This window comes from Thunnus albacares, chromosome 8 (assembly GCF_914725855.1).
Source record: "Thunnus albacares chromosome 8, fThuAlb1.1, whole genome shotgun sequence".
In the NCBI taxonomy this organism is placed as follows: Eukaryota; Metazoa; Chordata; class Actinopteri; order Scombriformes; family Scombridae; genus Thunnus; species Thunnus albacares.
Window position 1 is genome coordinate 33,396,145 of NC_058113.1, and position 22,376 is coordinate 33,418,520.

At 41.7% G+C, this 22,376-nt stretch overlaps 1 protein-coding gene across 2 annotated transcripts in view; it reads left to right on the plus strand.

The window, feature by feature from the left end:
* LOC122987201 (DENN domain-containing protein 4B-like) overlaps nucleotides 1-22,376 on the plus strand; it is a 62,365-nt gene that overhangs the window by 34,454 nt on the left and 5,535 nt on the right. For both annotated transcript variants that reach the window (XM_044358953.1, XM_044358954.1), the window contains 21 exons: nucleotides 322-380; nucleotides 1,368-1,512; nucleotides 1,610-1,785; nucleotides 2,337-2,437; nucleotides 2,686-2,901; nucleotides 4,291-4,436; nucleotides 5,095-5,228; nucleotides 6,421-6,535; nucleotides 7,659-7,865; nucleotides 9,441-9,569; nucleotides 10,229-10,373; nucleotides 11,913-12,068; nucleotides 12,350-12,587; nucleotides 13,852-14,146; nucleotides 15,839-15,943; nucleotides 16,667-16,842; nucleotides 18,521-18,677; nucleotides 18,760-18,999; nucleotides 20,330-20,426; nucleotides 20,536-20,701; nucleotides 22,173-22,231. In XM_044358953.1, the coding sequence (XP_044214888.1) occupies nucleotides 322-380; nucleotides 1,368-1,512; nucleotides 1,610-1,785; nucleotides 2,337-2,437; nucleotides 2,686-2,901; nucleotides 4,291-4,436; nucleotides 5,095-5,228; nucleotides 6,421-6,535; nucleotides 7,659-7,865; nucleotides 9,441-9,569; nucleotides 10,229-10,373; nucleotides 11,913-12,068; nucleotides 12,350-12,587; nucleotides 13,852-14,146; nucleotides 15,839-15,943; nucleotides 16,667-16,842; nucleotides 18,521-18,677; nucleotides 18,760-18,999; nucleotides 20,330-20,426; nucleotides 20,536-20,701; nucleotides 22,173-22,231 (3,262 nt within the window). The remainder of the gene's footprint in view (nucleotides 1-321; nucleotides 381-1,367; nucleotides 1,513-1,609; nucleotides 1,786-2,336; nucleotides 2,438-2,685; nucleotides 2,902-4,290; nucleotides 4,437-5,094; nucleotides 5,229-6,420; nucleotides 6,536-7,658; nucleotides 7,866-9,440; nucleotides 9,570-10,228; nucleotides 10,374-11,912; nucleotides 12,069-12,349; nucleotides 12,588-13,851; nucleotides 14,147-15,838; nucleotides 15,944-16,666; nucleotides 16,843-18,520; nucleotides 18,678-18,759; nucleotides 19,000-20,329; nucleotides 20,427-20,535; nucleotides 20,702-22,172; nucleotides 22,232-22,376) is intronic.

The following is a 22,376-nucleotide window of genomic DNA, read 5'->3' on the forward strand; positions in this document are numbered from 1 at the left end:
ACATGGGTAACTGCAGTCAATCAGAATCGATCACTGTATTGATCCTGTCCAATCAGCGGGAGAAATCTGGATATAATTTCTTTCAATTAGAAAAAAACAAATAATTCATTGATGATGATGATAATTCAGGGTTCAGGTGTGATTATTATTATTTAGCAGAAGGCTGAGCTGCATGCAGATGGATGATTTTATCACAGTATGGGGACAATTAAGGTGGTACTTTTCTGTTTGTGTGTGTGTGTGTGTGTGTGTGTGTGTGTATGTGTGTGTGTGTGTGTGTGTGTGTATATAACAATAACACTGTCTGTTTGTGTATTGCAGCTCTCTTCGTATGACAACCTGCTGCTCTGCCAGCCGGTCTCCTCTCCTCTCCCTATCAGGTCAGTTTACTGCCGCAGTACTGCAGCAGTACCAGTAGTACCAGTAGTATCAGTACTGCAGCAGTACCAGTAGTATCAGTAGTATCAGTACTGCAGTAGTATCAGTAGTAGTAATGATACTAGTAGTAGTTTTAGAAACAGTTCAACATTTTAGGAAATACACGTTTTCACTTTCAGAAAGTCAGACGGTGAAATGTCAAAATTTTAAAAACAAACCTACCAAATGGACATATTCTGTTTGCTTTTATTTTGGTGATTTTCTGTTATTTATATCCTGTTATGATGTCAGATGTTAAACGTGGTCAAAGGTCCAAAACTTGTATGTAGAAATGCTTCCTGCAAGACAAAAAGTCAAGGCTTCAACCTGCGTTTAACGCTTCATTTATGATGTTTTTGTTTTTATTTTTTAAACTTTCCAAACAAGACAAATGACATCAGCTCATCATGCACGTCAATAAACGTTGTTGCTGAGGTTGTTTCACGTTGTTCAGTCTCATATTCTGGATGTGATTCAGCTCCAACATGTACGGATGGATTTGAGAAGTTGACATTTTGGAGTAAAGAAGGAGAAAAAGAAGTGAAATCCTGCTACTATAGTTTGTTTACGTCGCCTCCGGAGCCGGAGGAAGCTTCCTGAAAGGAGCTAAAACGGCCTGTTTCAGACAGAGGCTGAACTGAGGGGCTGCATAAAGGACCAGTAGAAGATAAATAAGGAGTTTTTAACTGGAAATCATGTAAAGATATTCCAGTAGAGCCCCAGAATATAAATATAGAGGCTGGAAATATGCAGAATATGTGTCCTTTTAAAAACTAACATGCTGGAAAATGGTCTTTACCATGTTTCTCTTTATAAATGATCAAATTCAATAAAAAAAAAAAAAACAGGCTTCTAAGCTGTTTGATATACATGGTGCAGTTGATTTGTGACCCGGAGCGTCCTGAATGGGTGGAGTCTGTGTATGAAGTGTTAACCTCTGTGTGTCACAGCGGAGCGAGCTTCCTGAAGCTGCTGCAGAACCTCGGCCCGGAGAACGCCTGCACGCTGCTGGTCGCCGTCCTCACGGAACACAAACTACTGCTGCACTCGCTCCGCCCCGACGTGCTCACCTCCGTCAGCGAGGCCCTCGTCTCCGTAAGACGCACAAACACACAGTCCGGCTGTTTTTTTAAATATAATGTCAGTTAAGGTCAGTACGATAATCGCTCCGTCCCCCTCTCTCTCTCTCCAGATGAGTTTCCCTCTGCGCTGGCTCTGTCCCTACATCCCTCTGTGTCCGCTGCAGATGGCCGACGTGCTGCTGGCGCCCATGCCCTTCATCGTGGGCGTCCACTCCAGCTACTTCGACCTGTACGACCCCCCCACAGACGTGGTGTGTGTCGACCTCGACACCAACACCATCTTCCAGTGAGTCCGTTGCTACACCGAATTCTCTGCTGCATCAAATAGCTTAAAAGTTCACAAACATTCTTCTTCATCATCAAAACCCTGGCGCCTACATTACCCACAATGCAATTCAGGCGTGTTATAGTCTGATAAATGGCCTCACTGACATCACTTGAGGCAATTTGTCCAGATTTCACAAAGACACAAAAGAACATCTGGAAACACGCTGAGGTGGAACATCACTGCTGTTCACTTTTACACAACGATGTATCAGCGTCAAACACACTAAAAATGAAGATTTCACCTCTAGAAGTGGTCTTAGATTCATCATACTGACCCGGATACCAACACACAACTCCATGACATTGTAATAACCTGTCACTGTACTTTGTAATAATCCACATAGTTTATTATCTGTTAGGTTTTGTGTGATTCGCCGCTGTAGTTGCATGTGCACACAAGTCAGCCTATGATAAAATGTGAGTTCACCATCATCTTGTCTTTGTTGCTGTTTACTGTAATACGGCCTATATATATATATAAAGACCTTCTCCTTCCCTCTCGTGTCGCAGGTCGGAGGATAAGAAGCCGTTGTCATGGCGATCGTTACCCAGGAAGCACGGCAAGACTCTGTTCAACACCCTCACCAACCTCCACAAGACTCTGGAGAAGAGTGAGTGAACTCATCCTGTACAACAACAGTAACTGTGTAGACTCATATTCCTAAATTTCAAAATAAAGTTACAAAGCTCTTCAAATAAGCAGCAGTGTGGTAAAAGTGATGTTTTGTTTGTTTTTTCAAGGACAAAAACATTAAATACCTCACAAACACTTAAATCATTGAATCTCATATAGATTTTCTTCCTTTTAGCAACATTTTACAGGATGTTTTTTTGATTTTTTTTTTTTTTTCCCCTGCAGTTTGCACTCCCGGCCAGGAGGAGGCGACGCTGGAGTTCCTGCTGACGGACTACGATCAGATCTACAGGCGTCAGAAGCAGCTGGAGCTGGAGATCCAGGAGGCGTTCCTGCGCTTCATGAGCTGCCTGCTGCGAGGATACCGAACCTTCCTGCTGCCCATCACCCAGGCGCCATCGGACACCACCACCGACTGCAGCTCCCTGTTCAACCTGCAGGGTGCGCACTCACAGACGCAGAGCTGACATTACAAAACAAATTACTGATTATAATCGGGTTCAATATTATCAGCTTATCGTTATCGATATGTGATCTTATCATGTTATTGTGTCGTCCAAATAATGATTAAAGACGAACAAAATTAGTGAAGGATTTACAGAGTTTGGTCTCACGTGGAGCAGAACATCAGTTTATTGAACTGTTTGTTTGGCACGTGGTGATACATTTTGATCAGATATTGGGATTAATTTCAACCCAGCCATAATCATAATTCTGATAATAAGCAGTTTATTCGGTTATCTTGTAAAAAAATATACCAGATATTTGGTGGTTACAGCTTAACGCGGCTATAATCTATGTTTCTGTAACACTATTGATCTGTCAGTGTGTAATGTGTTGGTCGAGACTCTGCAGCTCCTCTCTGAAGCTTTACGGAGCTTTATAGTGAGTTTCAGCTCGTTGTTTATCTGTCCGGCTGCGACTTTTACTGTTCTGGTTCACTCTCAGCGTCTCATAACGTCGTTTTCAGAGAAAAAGCTGTAAAAAAAAAAAAAAGCCGCTGTACACTACCTGCTCAGCTCCAAACGGCAAACAGACACAGTTAGCTGTAGACTAGCTGGTGAACATAGTGGAGCATTTAGAAGCTAAAGAGCCAGATATTTCCCTCAGGAGTTGGTAGAGAGTAAAAACAGAAGCTAAAAGAGAGTGAATATTAGACTCACATTCACCAGGTGGACAGAAACACGACTCCACATGAATGATAATGTTGCTCCGTAACTGCTGGATGTGGAAATAAGCAACTGTTTGCTCAACATATCAACTTAAAAGCTGATGATGTGTTTCTGAAAACTAGTGGACAAAACTTCAGTTAATGCAGGTTTAAGAAATCCTAATAAATGAACATTTCTGGAGTTTTTGGATGTTCTTTAGTTTCTTTTTGTTCTTCTTTTTGTTTTTAGATGATTTAGCTTTTCTTAGAGCCTCAACAGAAGTGGACCTAAAAGTTGTGTGTTTGGGAGGTTTTCTTCTTCTTCTAGGGAGCATGAATCTCCTGCCTGTTAGATTCTGATGATATGTCTTGAGAACAAGTGGAGATTTTGCGCTACAGAAACGCTCAGATTGACTCCAAAACTGTTAGGATTCATCCTTCTGGGACCACAAATATGGACGATATATTACATGGAGATATGACCAGATTTTACTGAGATACTGTTGCATGTTCTGGACCAAAAGACAGACTGATATTTAGGAGCTAACAGACAATGAGATGAACAAAGCAGCATTTTTCATACAGTCAAGTTTACTCATCAGACTGGAATTGACACAGAGGTTTCCAACCCAGGCTGTCTGACTTTTATCTTCCTCCTCTTCCTCCTCTTCCTCCTGTAGGCTTCCTGAAGTCTCGGGATCGAACGCAGCAGAAGTTCTACAACCAGCTGACGAGGACTCAGATGTTCACCCAGTTTATCGAGGAGTGCTCCTTCGTTAGCGACCGACACGCCTGCCTCGAGTTCTTCGACGAGTGCGTTCAAAAGGTCAGAAATGTATCGTCTGCCGCTCGGGTTTTTTAACATCACTCAAGAAGTTTTCGTTATTTTGTCTTTTTTCAGCTCATGTTAGTGATCAAAAAAATACTAAATACATGACAGTAAGACCTGCTCACTGGCTGTTTCCAGAGCTTTCTGTTAAATCTTTCATTAACAAAATTCACTTTGCTGATGAAGCCCATGAGATACAGTTGAAAGTTCTAGGAGAAGCTTTTTAGTGAGACTTTAGTTTTGATTGAGATCTTTTTAAAAGATATCAAATATTTTAAAAAAAAGATGTTTTATGAAGAAAATAATCTCCATGTCTTTATCTTGGCTTTGGCCATTAATCATTTTATTGATTTTTATTGTGTTCATATTTAATATTTTACTTCCTCTTATCTATTTTATTTATTGTTTTTTATTTATTTTACCATTCCTCTCTTTTTCTCTATTTAATTGGTTTTAATATTACATTTTTCTTTGATATATCTCATGTGCATTAGTCTCAAATTGCCGTACTTCTCATAATCATCATTATATGTTTACTTATTATCATCTTCAGTCAGGTCTTAGTCAGGCCTGAGCCAATAAAAAAACCTGCATCAGAATCTCTCATATTATTATTATTCTTGTTAACATAATCGTTGTATTTATGTGCTGTCAGGTGGATGTGGAGAAGCCGGAGGACGTGAGGCTGATCGATCTGGATGAGACTCACAGCGGAGAACACACCGTCTTCATCATGCCTCCCGAAGAGCCGCAGGAAGCTGACGGGTCAGAGTGTCCCGCCCTCTACAGGTACACGAAGTTAGAAACGCTTTGAACTAAAAAACCGCACATTCTTGTGTATCTTACTGGATGTTTTTGAGAAACTCAGGCACTAAACACGGGGACTAAATTTAGTTCCAGGTGTTAAAAAGTCCCCGCTCAGAGGGGACAGACATCACAGCTGCTTCGTTCATGACATAAAGTTTTAGTATCCATATCAGGATGCAGGGAAGACTTTAAATGTTGTTTATTAATGGTAAAAACAAAGTCAGGCTCATTTCCTGTATATGCAGCTGGACATAACGAGGTGTGACGTCACCCGTTGGTTTAACCCCAGAGTTGCAGCCTTCCAGATAAGGAGTAATGGGGGTGTTGCCTTTCATTGCTCTGGAAACACACACTGGTATCATAATCAATTAAATTTAGTGAAATATCGCTACAGTAGTCCGACTCCCAGAGCCAACTGTCAATCACAGCTGTCAATCAACGCCCACACAGCAGACATCAAAGCTACCATAAGTTTTCAAATCTTATTAATGGAGCAATAATTTTCAAAATGACCACCAGCACATTTATTAGAGGGTCTGAATTTACAGACTGAGACCAGAACGACTCGTTGAAAACAATGATTGATTCAGTATTTCTGGAGGGAAGTTGAGGCTTTTTGAACGGGAGTCAGTCGGAGCGGCTAGCAGCCGTCTGTTGCACTTTCAAGGTGTTTCAGCCTCAAGATGTGTAGCTGCTGCTCGGTCAACTTCCTGGTTTATTTTAAAAAAAAGAGCAAAAGGAAAAGAAAGAAAGAGAGAGAGAGAGTGCAAACAGAGTGAGTGAATAAGAGAAATAAAGCGATTTATTCATCAAACACTCAGCAGATGATTTACTGAGGAGACAGACGCTCTGGAGTCTATTAGTCCTTTATTTCCTCCTCATCTCATCTCATTCATTCATTCATTAACTCAACCATCAGAGTCATCAGCTGTTAATACAATGACCAGGATGGCTGCATGATGTTTCAAACTCTCTGTAATCTACACACTTCTTCACATGTAGTGGAAATGCAAACAAGAATGTGAAAAAGGAACTTTTAGCTCCTCGTTAAGATTTGTTCCTCTTGTTATATTTAGTTCTAGTTATAGTTCCTGGAACTTTTTGGTCAGAAAGAGGCTTTTGTGTTGTGATAAAACGCTTTTAACAGGATGTTTTTTTTTCCTCTCGTGTCCAGTTATGAGACCTTCCCCACGCTAAAGACGGAGCTCTTCGACCGGCCTCAGGATCAGCTCCGTGCCCCGGCCAAGGGCAGCGCCCCCAGTAGCCCCGCCCCCAGACGCACCAAACAGGTACAACAACACACCGCATCTAAAACTCTACACACAACATAAAGTTAACCTTCTGATGTAAATAGATTTATATATTTAATTAGTCTGTAAGCAAGTTTATTTTCTACTTTTCTACTTTTAAACACAAGTACAAAATGTCAAAATATGGCTGCAACATATCAATGTATCAGTTATCACTTCCATATTAAATAGTTTCTATATAAATGTCCATGTTCCCTGCTGTGAGGTTGTTTCACATTGTGACCCAGTTTTCTGTGAATGAATGAAGGAGGAGGAACCTTGTTAACAGTCTTACTGTGTTATCATTTTAATTTAATGATCAGTATCAATATTTCACTGCTTCATCCAATATTCAGAAGCCACAGACTGTGTGTGTGTGTGTGTGTGTGTGTGTGTGTGTGTGTGTGTGTGTGTGTGTGTGTGTGTGTGTGTGTGTGTGTGTGTGTGTGTGTGTGTGTGAGAGCGGGTTCGGGGTGAAAACGTGAACTACAGCAGCTATTTTCAGATCTCTGGAACAGACGGGAAAAGATGTCGGGGGGAAATCCTTTAAACACATTTCAAATTAAAATTTCAAAGGAGAAAAAAAAAGGGATTATCTTTGTTTTTATCTAAAAAAAAAAAAAATGAATGCAGACTCCTTTTGTGCTGCTGTGTTTAAATAATATAAAATAATGTATGTTTGATTATTGTAGCACATTTTGGGTAAATAGTGTTTAATGATAAGATTCAGACAATTATTTTTTATTCAGAACAGATATAACTGTTTCATTCTGTCTTTGAACCTCCACATTTCCTTCTTCTTCTAAGCCTTGATGAAGATATTTATCGTGTTTAAAAACCTACAATATCTGTGAAGCTCCAAAAATCAAACTGCAACACAACAAAGTAGTATTTAAATTCTCTCTCAGCTACCAGCAGCCGTCTCTGACCTCTAATAGTCTCGCTGCTTTTCCAACAATGAACCAAGAGCGCCCCCTCGTGGACAAAATAAAACACTATCAAATTACAACATGAGAAACATCACATGCATTATAATCCATAAACATTACAGTATGTAACATGTTGTGACGTCTTCTCTCTCTCTCTCTCCCTCTCTCTCTCTCTCTCTCTCTCTCTCTCTCAGGAGATCAAGTTGGCCCAGAAGCGAGCTCAGAAGTACTCGGCGGTGCCGGACATGTGGTCCAAGTGTCTGCTGGGTCACTGTTACGGCCTCTGGTTCATCTACCTGCCCACCTTCGTGCGGGCGGAGAGCGCCAAGGTCCGCGCTCTGCACACGGCCTACGACGTCCTCAAACACATGGAGAACCGTAAGGTGGTGCTGCCGGACGAGGTGAGACACGGACGGGGTCAAAGGTCAAAGCTTACACGGATGTTGTTTTGTTTATTTTTTTGGGGTCTGAATAAGAGCAGCGTCTGTCTGAATGTAAGATAATAATGTTTTTATGTGCTGTGCTCCTGTTACAGAGTGACTCTATTTCTTTTCATGAGAGAGTTGCATTGTGGGTTATTTACAGTTAATCATACACTGGTTTTCATGCTGACCAATCAGAGGACTGAGTTTTGGTGATTTGATATCCCCAAGAGCATCAGTTCTGCTTATTTAAAAGCACAATTAACTGTCTGTTCATTGGAAGAAACAGAGAAATACAGAAGACAGAAATAAGAGATGGAGGCAAAAGAAAGATGAAACAATGAAAGAAAGAATAATACAATGAAACTCTGAGTGTCTTTTGAACCTGCAGTCAGCTGGTTGCAGAGTAGACTCTGTATTCTCTCGGCTGCTATATTTGAGTCCTTTTCTTCTGCAGGAACTTCTGCAGCTTTGTATTTGAACCTTGCAAGTCTTTGGAACGAGGTGCTTATTTGTGTTTCCACTGTATTTTACAAACCAGGATGTTTCGGACGTTTAGTACGTCATTTAAAAACTGATGAGGCTGCAATAAACCAGTTTGGGGATCCTTTGTCCCCACAGCAATAAGACTGTTCAATTCCTCCTGAATTGACTGGATAGTTTTTTGTTTATATATTTTGATGAGCTCTTGACGGGATCAATAAAGTAACATCTATCTATCTATCTAACTCAGCAGTCAGACCACATTGTAGTTTTTCGGTTTGCTCCACTGCTCTCATCAGAGTCCTGCATGGTCCGGTTTTGCTAAACCTGCACCAGCAAAGCTCCGTACCGGTCGACTGATGCAGCACCTGTGCTCCTGCAGCTGTCGATGTGTTTCCTTAGCGACAACATGCCGAGGTCGCAGCTATCGAAAGCTGATACTTTTTAGCATTTTTTACAAGCAGAAAATCACCGACTGTTATTCTCACCGTATGTTCAACTTGGTCTTCGACGAGGTGTTTTGTATTTTTGTAATTGTGTTCATCAGTAGCCTACATCACTGTGTCATCAGTGACTTGGTATCACTGTACCAGATGTGAACCGAGGGGTATTTGGTGTCCTGGATTTCCAAAATGAGACAATTCATGGCGACTAATTGTGCTCGATAAGATTCAGCTGGTTTATTTTCATTCCTATTTTCTTCAGTCTTATTCCTGCTCTGTTTGGCTCTGTGTTGTATCTCTGAGAAATAATCAGCTCAGCTTTTAGTCTCTCACCTGCTGACTCCAGCTCCCTCTGAACATCCTCCTCTCCACAAACACTGAAGAAGTCCGGACATGTTCTCCACTGTTGTTCTTCGGTTGTTCTGCATCATACGGATGCAGCAGTAAAACAGTCGTTACTGTCGTCGTGTGTTTGTTACGATGTGAAATTTAGTTCCAGGAACTCGTCCAGAGACGACTGAAACATCCAACCATCTGTAGTTCAACATGATATTAGAAAATCACTGTGTGTGTGTGTGTGTGTGTGTGTGTGTGTGTGTGTGTGTGTGTGTGTGTGTGTGTGTTTCAGGTGTGTTACCGGATCCTGATGCAGCTGTGCGGTCAGTACGGTCAGCCGGTCCTCGCTGTTCGAGTCCTGCTGGAGATGAAGAAGGCAGGAATCACACCAAACACCATCACCTACGGATACTACAACAAGGTTTGAACACACACACACACACACACACACACACACACACACACACACACACACACACACACACTAGTCACACATGGACACGCCCATCTCATTAGCATATCAGCACAAGGAAAATTATGAATCTGGTGAGGAAAATAGGACGCGTGTAAATAAAAAATATGAAGCTTGATATCACTTGTTTTTACTTCTTTAACTTACAACATTATTTATTGATGTATTCGGTTATATGTTTTCCTTTTACTCCGTACTTCATTACAGTTTTATGTTTTTAAAATGTCAGTTATGTGTTTTTCTGTTTGTTTGTTTTTACTGGTGCATAAACACAAAACAAATAATGATAAAACAAAAATCACTGGATATAATAATAACAGTAATAATGATTATTATAATTACATGTGAATGAGTGAATGAGTGCACAGAAAGAAGAACAAGTAGGAAGATTAAGGAATTAAATTATTAAATTATAAATCCATTAAAAACGCTGATGTAAGAAGGAAGTAAAAAATAAGTATAACGGCAGCCCCCGGGCGCCATCATCGTCTGTTTTAAACACTGAAGGCAGGAACGGAGCATAAAATAATGAACGGATCGAGGTTAGATTTGTGATTTTAATCAGATGTTCTTTCTCTCTCTCTCTCTATCTCTCTCTCTCTCCTCAGGCGGTGCTGGAGAGCAAATGGCCCTCCACCAATCAGGGCGGGCGTCTCCGCTGGGCCAAGCTGAGGAACGTCCTATTGGCCGTCGCCCAGTTCAGGCAGCCAATCAAACGGCGTCAGAAGAGCGGCTCTGTGGGGTCACGCGGAGGTCAGAAAATATTATTCAATAAATAATTCTGGCAGGATCGAGTTTCATTCATGTTGTTGTGGGAAATCTTCAGATGGGCCAATAAATCTTCAGGTCACCCACAACTAGAAATACATAAAACATTTAATTATATACCTCTCATAACCCCTCCCAATGTGGCGCCTATTTGCTAAACCCCACCTTGCTTGATCGTAACACTTTGGTAATAATCCAGATATGACTCATCTCAGAAAACAAAGGTGTCTCACCCCCTAAATTCCACCGGACGCGTGTGAATCAATGTATCTGATTCCACCGGGCGCGTCGCAGCGTGTCTCAGAAGCGTCCCAGAAGCGGCTCTCCGCTCCGCTACGCTGCGCTAAAGAAAGGTGCCTCGTCTATTTTTTTACGGAAGCAGCACAGAGCAGCCGGTCAATTTTCAAAATAAAACACCCCGTGCAGACTCCTGGTCGTATATCAACAATAAACGCAATTAAAACAGACGAATAAAGAAACTATTTAACTACGTAGCCTAATTAACCGCAGAAGCACAAAAATCAACGAAAGCTGAGCAAGTTAACAAAATTGGGCAGTTTAGTTGCCCTGCTACTGCAGTAATTACGGTAGCCTTAAGGGACTTTATCAGCTTTGACTAGGCTGCCGTAATTACTGTAGTAGGAGTGCAACTGATGTTAAACGGCTTCATGGAAGGACAGCTTTTCACCACAATTTCACTGTTGTTTTAATAACCATTTAAATTCATATCGACTGTGACAAAACCCAGATAATATATTAGTGAATAAACCGGGGATATATTTAAAAACTCTTTAATGAATCAAATACAGAGCGACTTTAAGGCAGCAACAGTGATCAGCAGTAAAGTTCAACTATGGGCCAGTTTTCAGGCTTTTGGCTTTCATATATTTGACAGACAGTATAGAGACAGGAAATGTGGAGCCGTGGATGTTGCGGTTATGTGATATACGCCTTAACCATCAGGCCACCAGGGCACCCCAAGCCTAATATGTTTTTAATATGTTCTGTTTATTTCCTTTCATTCATTCAAGAATACATTGATTTTCAGTTTTAGGGTTGTAACTGAGTGCAGATTTCATAATATATCAGTAAACAAGGTTTCATAGACTCACAGCAGCTTCGGATACTCATTTGGCAAAAACAAGTATTAAAAAAAAGAGCAAAACAGACTCACACAATAAACAATTTATGGTTGGAGCAAAATACTGTTATTGACACAAAACAGATCAAAATTATGTTTATATACCTTTATTATTAATCTGGTAAGTTTATAAGATATTACAAGGTCATATTGATTGAGATTTACATGATGTCAAAGATTTAATATCATTTATAAGAGGGGAAACTTCTGCTTTTGTTACAGGACCAAATATTTTAGTCGGAGGGCCAGATTTGACCCGCGGGCCACTATTTTCCCACCACTGTCATAGAATCTGTCATGGTCATTTTTGCTTTATATCAGGCAGTTTAACTGGTTTTAAGTCATTCAGTGTTTTTTGGTTTCCTTTTTTTTCTTAATTAAAGAAGCGATGACGGACCCCGATCAGAAGCCCCGCCCCCCCTCCGCTCTGATTCGTCAGTCCAGTTGGAGCGGTCTGAGTGAAAGCTCCAGTCATGAATCTCTGACGGGCTCGCTGGTGAAGAGCAACAGTCTGAACAGCATGAAGATGGCGGCCGACAGTAAGTGATATAAACTCTCAAACTTCTCCAAAAAGTCAGGAAACAGAGCAAGTCTTCAGATACAGGATCCATCAGGGGTGTGCCCGAATACAAATATGTTATTCGGTGAAGCTGGTTATTTAACAACGAAGACAACAACTCCCATGATCCCTTGCTACTTCACACCATCATCACACTCCATCTTTTGTTATTGTTTTGATTGAGACCCCTAGCGGCTGAAATTACATATTGTGCGTGTAAACAAGCATCGTTTTAACCTCTCTCTCCTTTCTGTCCCACAGGGGTCAAACTCTGCAAGAAGACCATCCTCCGTAACGCCGGGACCAACGACTGCGGAGACGGCATCTCCAGTAAACCTCCTCTGGGACGCAGAGACACCTCCACCCCGCCTCCGGCGCCCTCCGGTGGCGTCCTGGTTCGGCGGAGTCAAGTCTGCCTCTCCACCTTCTACAAAGATTGCGCGGAGTCGGCCGACTCAGAGCCGGACTGCAGCTGCCAGCCTGCGGAGAGAGACGGCAGGTCAGCGTGGACGCAAAACAATCAATAATCCGTTCAGTTGTTTCTTAAAACTAACTGACATTAACTTTTAATTATGTGCTGCTGGTTTTATGAGTGAATCTTTAGTTGTCTTTTGCTTTTTTTCTCTCTATTTCTAATTTTTTCGTACAGTTTTATACCAGATTTCACTGCTTTCTCATTTTTAGATATTTTAAAGGTTTCCTAACGTACTTTGGTTTTGATTTAAAAGGAGTAATATATTAAAGAAATCACCCAACAGCCTGTCCTGAAAATAAATGCATGAAGAACATCTATCCTCCTCTGATAAAGGACAGTGTACAGAATTAAAGGGAACAGTAAAACATCACAGACTAATGTTAAAAACTGTTTTTTTTTTAATAATTGATCAACATGTATAGACACACATATAAAACCATTACCCCAACCCATTAAACACTAAATAATATCTAAATATATAGAGATAATAAAGTTAATAAAAGTTTATCTGCTTCTATATTTTCAAAGACGGTTAAAGTTCAGAATCTTTTCTAGCTGAGTGTAAAGCGTGACCTCTTTCACCCAGTGTCTGTATACTGGTTCCAGTGGCTCCTAAAGCTGCGTTCAGTCCGAACGCAAAGTGACTTTTCACCTCATGTCATTTACACGTATTTGACCGCTGGTTTGTGTTTATTTGTCCCCCAGAACTCAGCAGATTCATAAACCACAGGAGTTTTGCGTCAGTTGGGGTCGTCACGGGCGAATTCGTGTCTACTCGCGTCTTTATATTGACTTTTTATGTAATCGCACAGCGTTTTAAAATTCGCTTCACGTTCTGTCTGAGAACACAGTAACAAGGAGACAGTAGATATATTCATATTGGCCTCAAGATGAACTCAAGTGAACGTTGCTTGGAGCCAAAAAATGCAATGAACGTGAATGAATGAGTCTTTATATTTTTCTTTTATAACATATTTTTTGTCAAAGATGGATTTCCAAAAGCTGTCTAGTTTTGAGCAGGTGCAGAATTTATGTAACAGAGCAGCTGGTTCCTGTTTACATCATAGAGCACATTTTAAAAACCACAGGAGTCGACCAAAGTGCTTCATAGAAAAATGTAAAATACAGTTAAACAATCAAAATAAAATAAATAGATAACTGACAAAGTTAACAATCCGATCATGCTATTAAACATTAAAGGCAGGTCTTCAGCTGGGATTTAACAGTGGTGATAGATGGAGAGTATCTGTTCTATATTGTCATTCATCTTCTGCCCTTTGACCTCCAGACCCGCGGGGTCACGTGACTCGTCCAGCAGAAACAAGGTCGTGGACGAGAACTACAACAACGTCACGTCCCCGAGCCGAGGAGGCCTGGCGGGGAAACTGCAGCAGCTCCTCACCCCGACCCGACACCGAGTGTCGGTCCGACGGGCCGCCAGCGTGGACGACCGGCGGCCGGGAGGAGGAGGAGGAGGAGGAGGGATAGGACGAAGGGTGTCGGATCAGAGGCAGTCGAGGAAAGCTCAAGTGGCTGAAACTCTGCTGAAAGCCAAGGACAGGCTGGTCAACGCTACCTCAGAGGTTTGACTCTTTATACCGACGTCTGCTTTATTTCAAGAAAAAGTCCTTCGTTTATATTTGTGAGCTGCTGGCTGATTCCAGTCACAGCTCTCAGATGCTGGATTTCTAACTGCATCTACAGTAAGATTACAATTAATGCTTCATAATCATTAATAAAACAAGTATTTTTACCCGTGAAGAAAGTCAGATCATCTGTTTATGACTGGTACAACGGGTAAATTGTAAATTTGCTTGTACTTAAGAGGAAAGTTCACAAATTCTCCTAAATGTGTTACTTAAGGACATGAAATTACCTGAAACCCGTTGAGTTTACCTGTGATGACGCCTCATATCTTCCTCTGACGTCCTTTTTATAAGTTCCTCAAGTCCCACAAGAACTCTGGTGAAGCTACTTCCTGTTTTTAAACTGTTAAAACACCTTGAAAACTCCCCCGGGTTCCTTTTTAAAAAAGCAGACCTATGTTTTTTAGGGCTGTAGTCTGCTGGCCGACTGGTGGATTAGTTAGTTAATTAGTTAGTTAGTTAGTTGGTTGAATAATCTCTGTTTTATTTTCATAAGGAGAAAAGTGCTACATCAACAGCTTTCCAGGATTAATCCATTATTTCCTGCGGCGGGAGGGACAGACTATCAAATTACCTGTGAAAACAACGGGGGTGTATTCAAAACACCCCCGTTGTTTTCACAACTTTGAACTCACCCAAACTAATGGAGCCTGCTGGGTCTAACTGTACTCAACGTTTATTGAATGTTTACTGAATCTGTGTTCCTCCTATAATTATAACAACAAGAACTCCCGCCAGGCCCAAAAAATATTTTTAATGCCAAAAAAATAACGTCAAATATCAATTCATTCGGAAATCGACAGCGTTTGGGAGTTTCTGTGCTGCGCTGCTCCGGTACGTGAGTCAACCTCTGTCTCGTTGCCTGGCAGCGTTGTTACAACTGTTTGTGTTCTGTTGTTGTGGAAATTTTCTCTCTAAGAAAGAGGCACATGGAGACATAAAGAAAGCATTAAACATTGTTACTTGTTGACGCAGTTGTAAACACTGTACAATCCATCACATCATCAGTAACAATTATACAAATGTCCAAACACAAACAAAAATACAATCATCTTGTATTTTTGGAGAGAAAGCTTGTTGTTCAGCTGGTCCTTTCTCTAAAGATTGTGAACTCAAACTAGACAGCTTTATACGTCTCCAGAAGCAAAGCTAAAAACAGTCTGGTCCCTAAATGGACACTTCCACAAACCGTTACACCTTCTTACAAACAAGTATGGTCTCTAAAACAGCAGGCTTAAGACAAAGATATCTCTAGCTAACCCCAGAGGTCAGCAAGCAACCCTCAGATAGAAACAGGTTCAAGAGTTCAACTAGACTAGGAGCAGGATTTCTTCACCAACATGTTTCCCCAAAATGACAATGACATTACATCACATTCAGTTGATAACAAACATCGACTCCTTAGTTTGAAAACGTTTGTAACATATATATACAAAAGATTTATAAAATGATAACCTACTATTCAATTTTCTTTCCCATTGTCCACATATCATGGAGAAACTTTAATGTTATTGCAAGAATCAAAATCTAAATTGTTTTGTAGAAGATAAGAATTGTGATTATTTTGTTAATTATTTTTTTCCCACCTTTTTAATGCTGACTCATCTGATCTGCCTTCTCTTCTTAAAGAGTTCGTTGTCGGTAGGAAGTGACCTCGACTTGACGGAGACGCCCAGTCCAGCGTATCCTCTGCGCAGGTCCTGGGACGCCAATCAAGAGGGGGTGGGGCTTGAGGTAAATGGTTTATGTTAATGGTGTGTTACTGTTCCCACCTCCCTTTAATCGTTAATCTGAGGCTCACTCACAAGATGAACTGTGCCTCGCCCCGGGGAAGTGGACGAGATCAGTTTCCAGCAGCCCTTCAAGAATATTCAGAATACTCGTCCTCTTAGATCAGATCCAGATTTAATAAAATGTTATCAGATCAATCTATTCAATCTAATAATTGTTGTTTTATTGATGTTCTTCTGTATGATAAAGCAGTTTATTAAAATTACACTAATAGGCTTTCTGTGATAATCATGACGACATTTATTTTGTTATATTATATTATTATATTACTAAACATAGAAATAGAAATTTAAACTCTATAACAGACTGATGCGACCTGCAGACCTGCAGACCTTACTGATCCGTCAGGGGACAGCCAGGTGTTTCCCATCATGCTCCGAGGCTGTGTGTGTGTGTCCAGGTGTTGATATCCAGCTGTGTCCTCTCTAACCCCTCCCTCCTCTCTCTCTCTCTCTCTCTCTCTCTGTGTGTGTCCAGGTGTTGATATCCAGCTGTGTCCTCTCTAACCCCTCCCTCCTCTCTCTCTCTCTCTGTGTCCAGGTGTTGATATCCAGCTGTGTCCTCTCTAACCCCTCCCTCCTCTATCTCTCTATCTGTGTGTCCAGGTGTTGATATCCAGCTGTGTCCTCTCTAACCCCTCCCTCCTCTCTCTCTCTCTCTCTCCAGGTGTTGATGTCCAGCTGCTCTCTGTGTCGCAGCTGTAACTCGTTGGTGTATGACGAGGAGATCATGGCCGGCTGGACGTCGGACGACTCCAACCTGAACTCGTCCTGTCCGTTCTGCTGCGCCTCCTTCGTCCCGTTCCTCAACGCTGAGATCTGTGACCTCGGACCCGTCAGCAGGTAAACCGGTTCTGTCACAAGACGCTCTGATGAAGAGTCGGAGGCTGTTTATCAAACCTTTGTTAGCTTCAGTCAGAAAAAGAATCCATCCGTACCCGACGACGTGAACATTTGTAGATTTGCTTTAAGAAGTGGACACAATAAAGAGTGGCAACAATAAGTCAAATAATTGATTAGTTGATCAACAGAAAATTAATCAGCATTTGCTGCTTTTTCTCGTCTGACGTTATAGTAAATTTTAGGATATTGAAATGTTCCTCAGACAAAACGAGACATCTGATGATGTCACTTCGTGCTCTTGTGATGGAAGATTTAAACTGTTATCGAAAGTTTTTTTTTTAGGCCAAATTATAATCAGCAGATTAATTGATGATGATGATGATGATGATGATGATAATCGTTTGTTGCAGCTCTGATAGAATTTTCTCTTTTCTCTTTTTTTTAAATTTCTTATATATAAATATATCATCTTGTAAATGACAAATTAAGATTCAACTGGTGATCATGATTTACATAATTAAAAAAAATAGCCACACAAATAACTGCATTATGTTTTTACTAGGGATGCACAATATTGGATTTTTTTGCTGATATCCGATATTTCCAATTCATTGTGGCCGAATGCCGATACCGATATATGCACATATTTTTTTCCAGCTGGCTGAGGAGACTATTATGCATGCAAGCATAGATTGTACTAAGTATGATAAAGAAAGACAATATATAAAGGAAGAACTGTCAGCCGAGGTGTTTCCTATCTGTGCAGCCGAACACAGCAGCTCCCCTGCGGACTGTTTCTCCCTGACGGTCCCGGTGTTTCCTCCGCAGGCTGCTCTTCACTCAGCTGCCTGTCAGACCCGCTGCTTCTTCCCACTGTAACCTGAATAACAAACCGGGGCTCGGTGCTCCGGTTGGATCCGCAGGGAGAGCCAAGAGGCTAACGTTAGCTGGGAGGCTAGCGGAGCGTTAGCAGCAGCATGACCGGAGGGAAGCACAACCAGCTAGCCTCCGCTAGCAGCAGCAGCAGGTCTGACGGGCAGCTGATTGAAGTGCAGCCTGTGGAGGAAACACCAGGACCGTCTGGGGGGAAGCACAGTCAAGTGGCGGAGGAGAAGGCAACAAATCTCATAATCAGCAGAAAATATTTAATTTTAGAGCTATTATCGACCGATACTGATAACATGCTGATAATATTGTGCATCCCTAATTTTTACCCTATAAAAAATGTTTGATAAAAATTTCAAACTACTATTTCAGACAACAAACAATGAACCTTTAATCTCAGTAAATAATGTTTTATTTCCATCTTTTATTGCGAGATCTTTGACTGATGATCAGTTCTAGTGTCTTTTTATGAGATTTATACAATTTTTTTTTTTTCCGGACCTGCGGTGGAGGTTTATGACTTGTGCTGCCCTGAGGAGCGTCTGCAGGCAGCATACAACGACCTCCACAAGGAGGAGAGACAGTGTGTGTGTGTTGCCTGAGAGGTGAAAAGGGTTTAGAAAGTATGCAAATCACTGCTCACAGTAATAACTGCAGGTCGGACGCTGTTTCAGAGAGATTTTAGTAAAAATAAATCTTAACTGGAATTATTCCCCTGAGTGTTTGGTGTCGGTATAAAACTCGAGGTCTCAGCTGGTCTTCCTCCATGTGAACTCTTCCTCTTCGTCCTCAGTGCAGAGCGCAGCAACTGGAACCTGGAGGATGAGGTGGAGAGCGCAGTGAGGCCACCCAGTGGTCACGAGGCCTCCCTGCGACACCAGTGCAACGGGCTGAGTGAGGACTCCAGTTCTGAGACCAGCAGCTACTCAGAGAACAGCAGAACCACCACGGTAACCAGCACTCCTTTATTCTTTTCTGCCTCTTAGATGTTTTGTGTCTCACTGACAAGTTTCTTTCTCCCCCCTCTTTCAGGGTTCGTCAGTGGGCGGGGCTCCCCAGGTGGCGGTGGCCTACCTGAGCCCTCTGGTTCTGCGGAAGGAGCTGGAGAGTCTGCTGGAGAACGAGGGCGAGGCGGTGCTGGCTCAGCCTCAGTTCCTGGACAACCACTCCATCATCTTCTGGAACCTGGTCTGGTACTTCCAGCGCCTCGGCCTGCCCAGCAACCTGCTGCAGCTGGTCAGGGCGTCGCCACTGGTCAGCCAGTTGACGCAGGTAACGCCCAGTCTGATGCTGTCACACTCTGACAGGTTATAGAGCTGAATACCCCAAACTTATGTCTTATTTTTAACACACAATATGTAATTTCAGCCGCTAGGCGTCTCAATCAAAACAATAACAAAAGATGGAGTGTGATGATGGTGTGAAGTAGCAAGGGATCATGGGAGTTGTTGTCTTCGTTGTTAAATAACCAGCTTCAGCGGGATAGGATTACTCCAGCGTTCATCATTCGGGATGTTTTTACCCACAGAGGTCTCCTCCTCTCCAGAAACAAACGTACACGCAGATTAAAATCGTTAAAATACTAATTAAAGCAGTTTCACCTAAAAAATCAATATTTCTCCGACGATGTTTGGTGACCACCGGACTTCCTGGAGGGGCTGTTAGCCGAGCTGCTGCTAACGTTTGTCCAGTTTATTTCTCTGATAACTTAAGATCCAGACGTCCAATGACTAAAATCCTTCTTCCGGCTAAAAGATATAGTTAAAAACCACCTAAATTTATCATGAAAATGTGGCTTAAAACTGAATAAAAGTCCATTTATAACAGTTTGTGTGGAACAACCACAACGCCGATGTATTATCTTGTATGTGTGTAAGTTACTCTTTGGTAGACGCCATTGTAGCGGACAAACACAGCGCCGCCGTATGCATCTGGTGCGTGTTTACTCTTTGGTAGAGGAGGTATGACGCCATCGACAGGCGACCAAATGAAACGGTCCGTTACTTTGATTAAATTACAGATTTCTCTGAGTTTGAAGACTGTTGGAAACATTTGGGATAATGTAAGTACACAACTCAACAACATATATAACATAGGTCTAGTTGTTTTTACACATTTTAATGAGGAATAATTACATATTATACCTTTTAAGAATCAAGTTTTCCAAAATTAGAAGTAAATTTTATTTTCAATATCAGTTTCTTCAAAAGTTAACTCTGGCTCAACTCTCCGGCCGCAGTGGCCAAAACAACCAGCTGAGTCGCACTACCCCCGTTCAAACGAACAGGACGACTGGTGTTTTCACAGCACAGATGATTTGGTGTGAATGCAGCTTGACTCTGCTCTGCGGTATTGCAGCAAAAAAAAAATCCCCTGAAGCCCAAAAAGCATTTTCCCCCCCAGACAGCAGGGAGGTCAGTAGGTCTGTAGAACTGTTAAAGGTCAATTATTAATCTTTGTATTATGAATATTTAATTCACGAAGGCTTTACGTGAAGAAAAAGGTCGTCAACCAAGTTTTTTCATCACGGTTTTGGAAGTTAACGCTGATCCACAGACCTTTTCTCTTTCCCCTCTCCTGATGTTTGCTGTGTGTCTCCCAGTCGGAGAACTCTGCAGTGAGGGTGAGGCTCCTCTGGGACACTCTGACCCCTGATACAGACCAGTGGCCCCCCCTCTACATCCTCTGGAGGATCCACAGTAAGACACACACACACACACACACACACAGACTTCTTACCTTCCTACCTGCCTACAACAATCACTATATATAAAAGCTCCTGCTGCTCCTCCCTTCTCTCTCCACCAGGCGGCGTCCCGATGCGAAGCTACAGCTGGCGGAGACACAACCACCCGTTCACCCTGGCCTTCCTGGAGGAGGTGCTGCGGTGGGTCGGCATGAACGAGGTGCACAAAGCCGTCACCCTCTTCATCGACACGCTGGGCAAACAGCCGGAATCACCCAGGATACAGAGGTAAGGAGGAGGCGGTTTATTAAAGGTTCACGTGCCGTTTTTGGCAGAATAAATTAATTACCCCGGGATTCCACCGGGCGCGTGTGTGCGCCGCATTCCGGCTCTGACGCGGTTTTGCTGCGTCCTCTGCACGGCGCCGTATTCCACCGGGAGCGTATCAGAAGCGGAGCGTCTTCACTGCGGGGAAGCCTTCCGCTGTTTAAAGTCAGCTGCACTCCTACTACAGTAATTACAGCAGCCTAGTCAAAGCCGATAAAGTGCCTTAAGGCTACCGTAATTACTGCAGTAGCAGGGCAACTAAACTGCCCAATTTTGTTAACTTGCTCAGCTTTCGTTGATTTTTGTGCTTCTGCTGTGGTTCAGTAGGCTACGTAGTCAAATGTTTTCTTTATTCATCTGTTTTAATTGCGTTTATTGTTGATATTCGACCAGGAGTCTGCACGGGGTGTTTTATTTTGAAAATTGACCGGATGCTCAATGCTGTTTCCATGTCTGACTTCCTGCCCAGCTCGATCTGCTCTGTGCTGCTTGACGCGGCTTCTTTAAATAATAGACGAGGCGCCTATCTTTAGCGCAGCGCAGCGGAGAGCCGCTTCTGGGACGCTTCTGAAACGCACCGCGGTGCGCCCGGTGGAATTTAGCGGTTATCCCTCTGCAGGATTTTAGAAAGTAAAATGTGAATCCTTCAATCCTTAAAAAACCTCTGAAGTTCATGTTCATTTTGATTAATTTTCGTTAAACGTGTTTTAAACTGTCCTTTTTCAGCACAAACTCAAAAAGTATAACTTCATATCTATAAAAATAATGATAATCATTCCAATTATTATCACTGAACAGTTCATGGTCACAAGAGTGTTATTAAGTGTTATTTCCTACATTTCCAATTTATTTATATGTTGTGACTTTAAATCGCTGAAAATAATATGAATAACTCATAATATGAATGTGTCCCTTAACAATCCGTCTGGAGTTCAGCTTCATTTTAAACCTTTTAAATTGTCCCTTCATGCTTGCTGTACTTTTTTCTCCAAGTTTAACTCATGATTTTGTTAATTTAACAAAGTATAAAGCTGCCAAGAACCCAGATTACGAGAAAAATGACACAAGTGTCCATAAAAATATACAAATCTTCAGCAATAATCACAGAATTATTATTATTGAACAGTTCAAGGTTGTAAAAATAGTGTTTGACTTATTCACACACACAAATACAGCAGAGAAACTGAATTTAATTTAATTAATAACACAGTTTAAGAAATGTTTTATGACATAAATGAAATTCTGTGGTTTTCTCAGTTTGTCTCTGTCATGATATATAAATAAAGTTATGTCGTATAAATAAAACACTGAGTGTGTTCACTGTTGAATAGACTCCAGAGAGTTAAAGAAGTTTAGTTGGGAAACATATTTTATCTGTTTACTGTTTGTTTGTGAGTCAAAGTGAATCTTTTGTTGTGTTTGTGTTTGACAGGAGTTTGTACAGAGAGTTCCTCTTCCTCACTCTGGCAGCTATGGGCAAAGACCACGTCGGTAAGACTCGACTCAGTCTGAGGAAACAACAGATTTATGATGAACAAGAAGCCAGAATTATCCTTTAAAGTTGAACTCTGCCCACTTTACATATGAAGAAAAGCAGCAAATTCTTAAATTTTAAGTACCTGGATCCATCAAATGT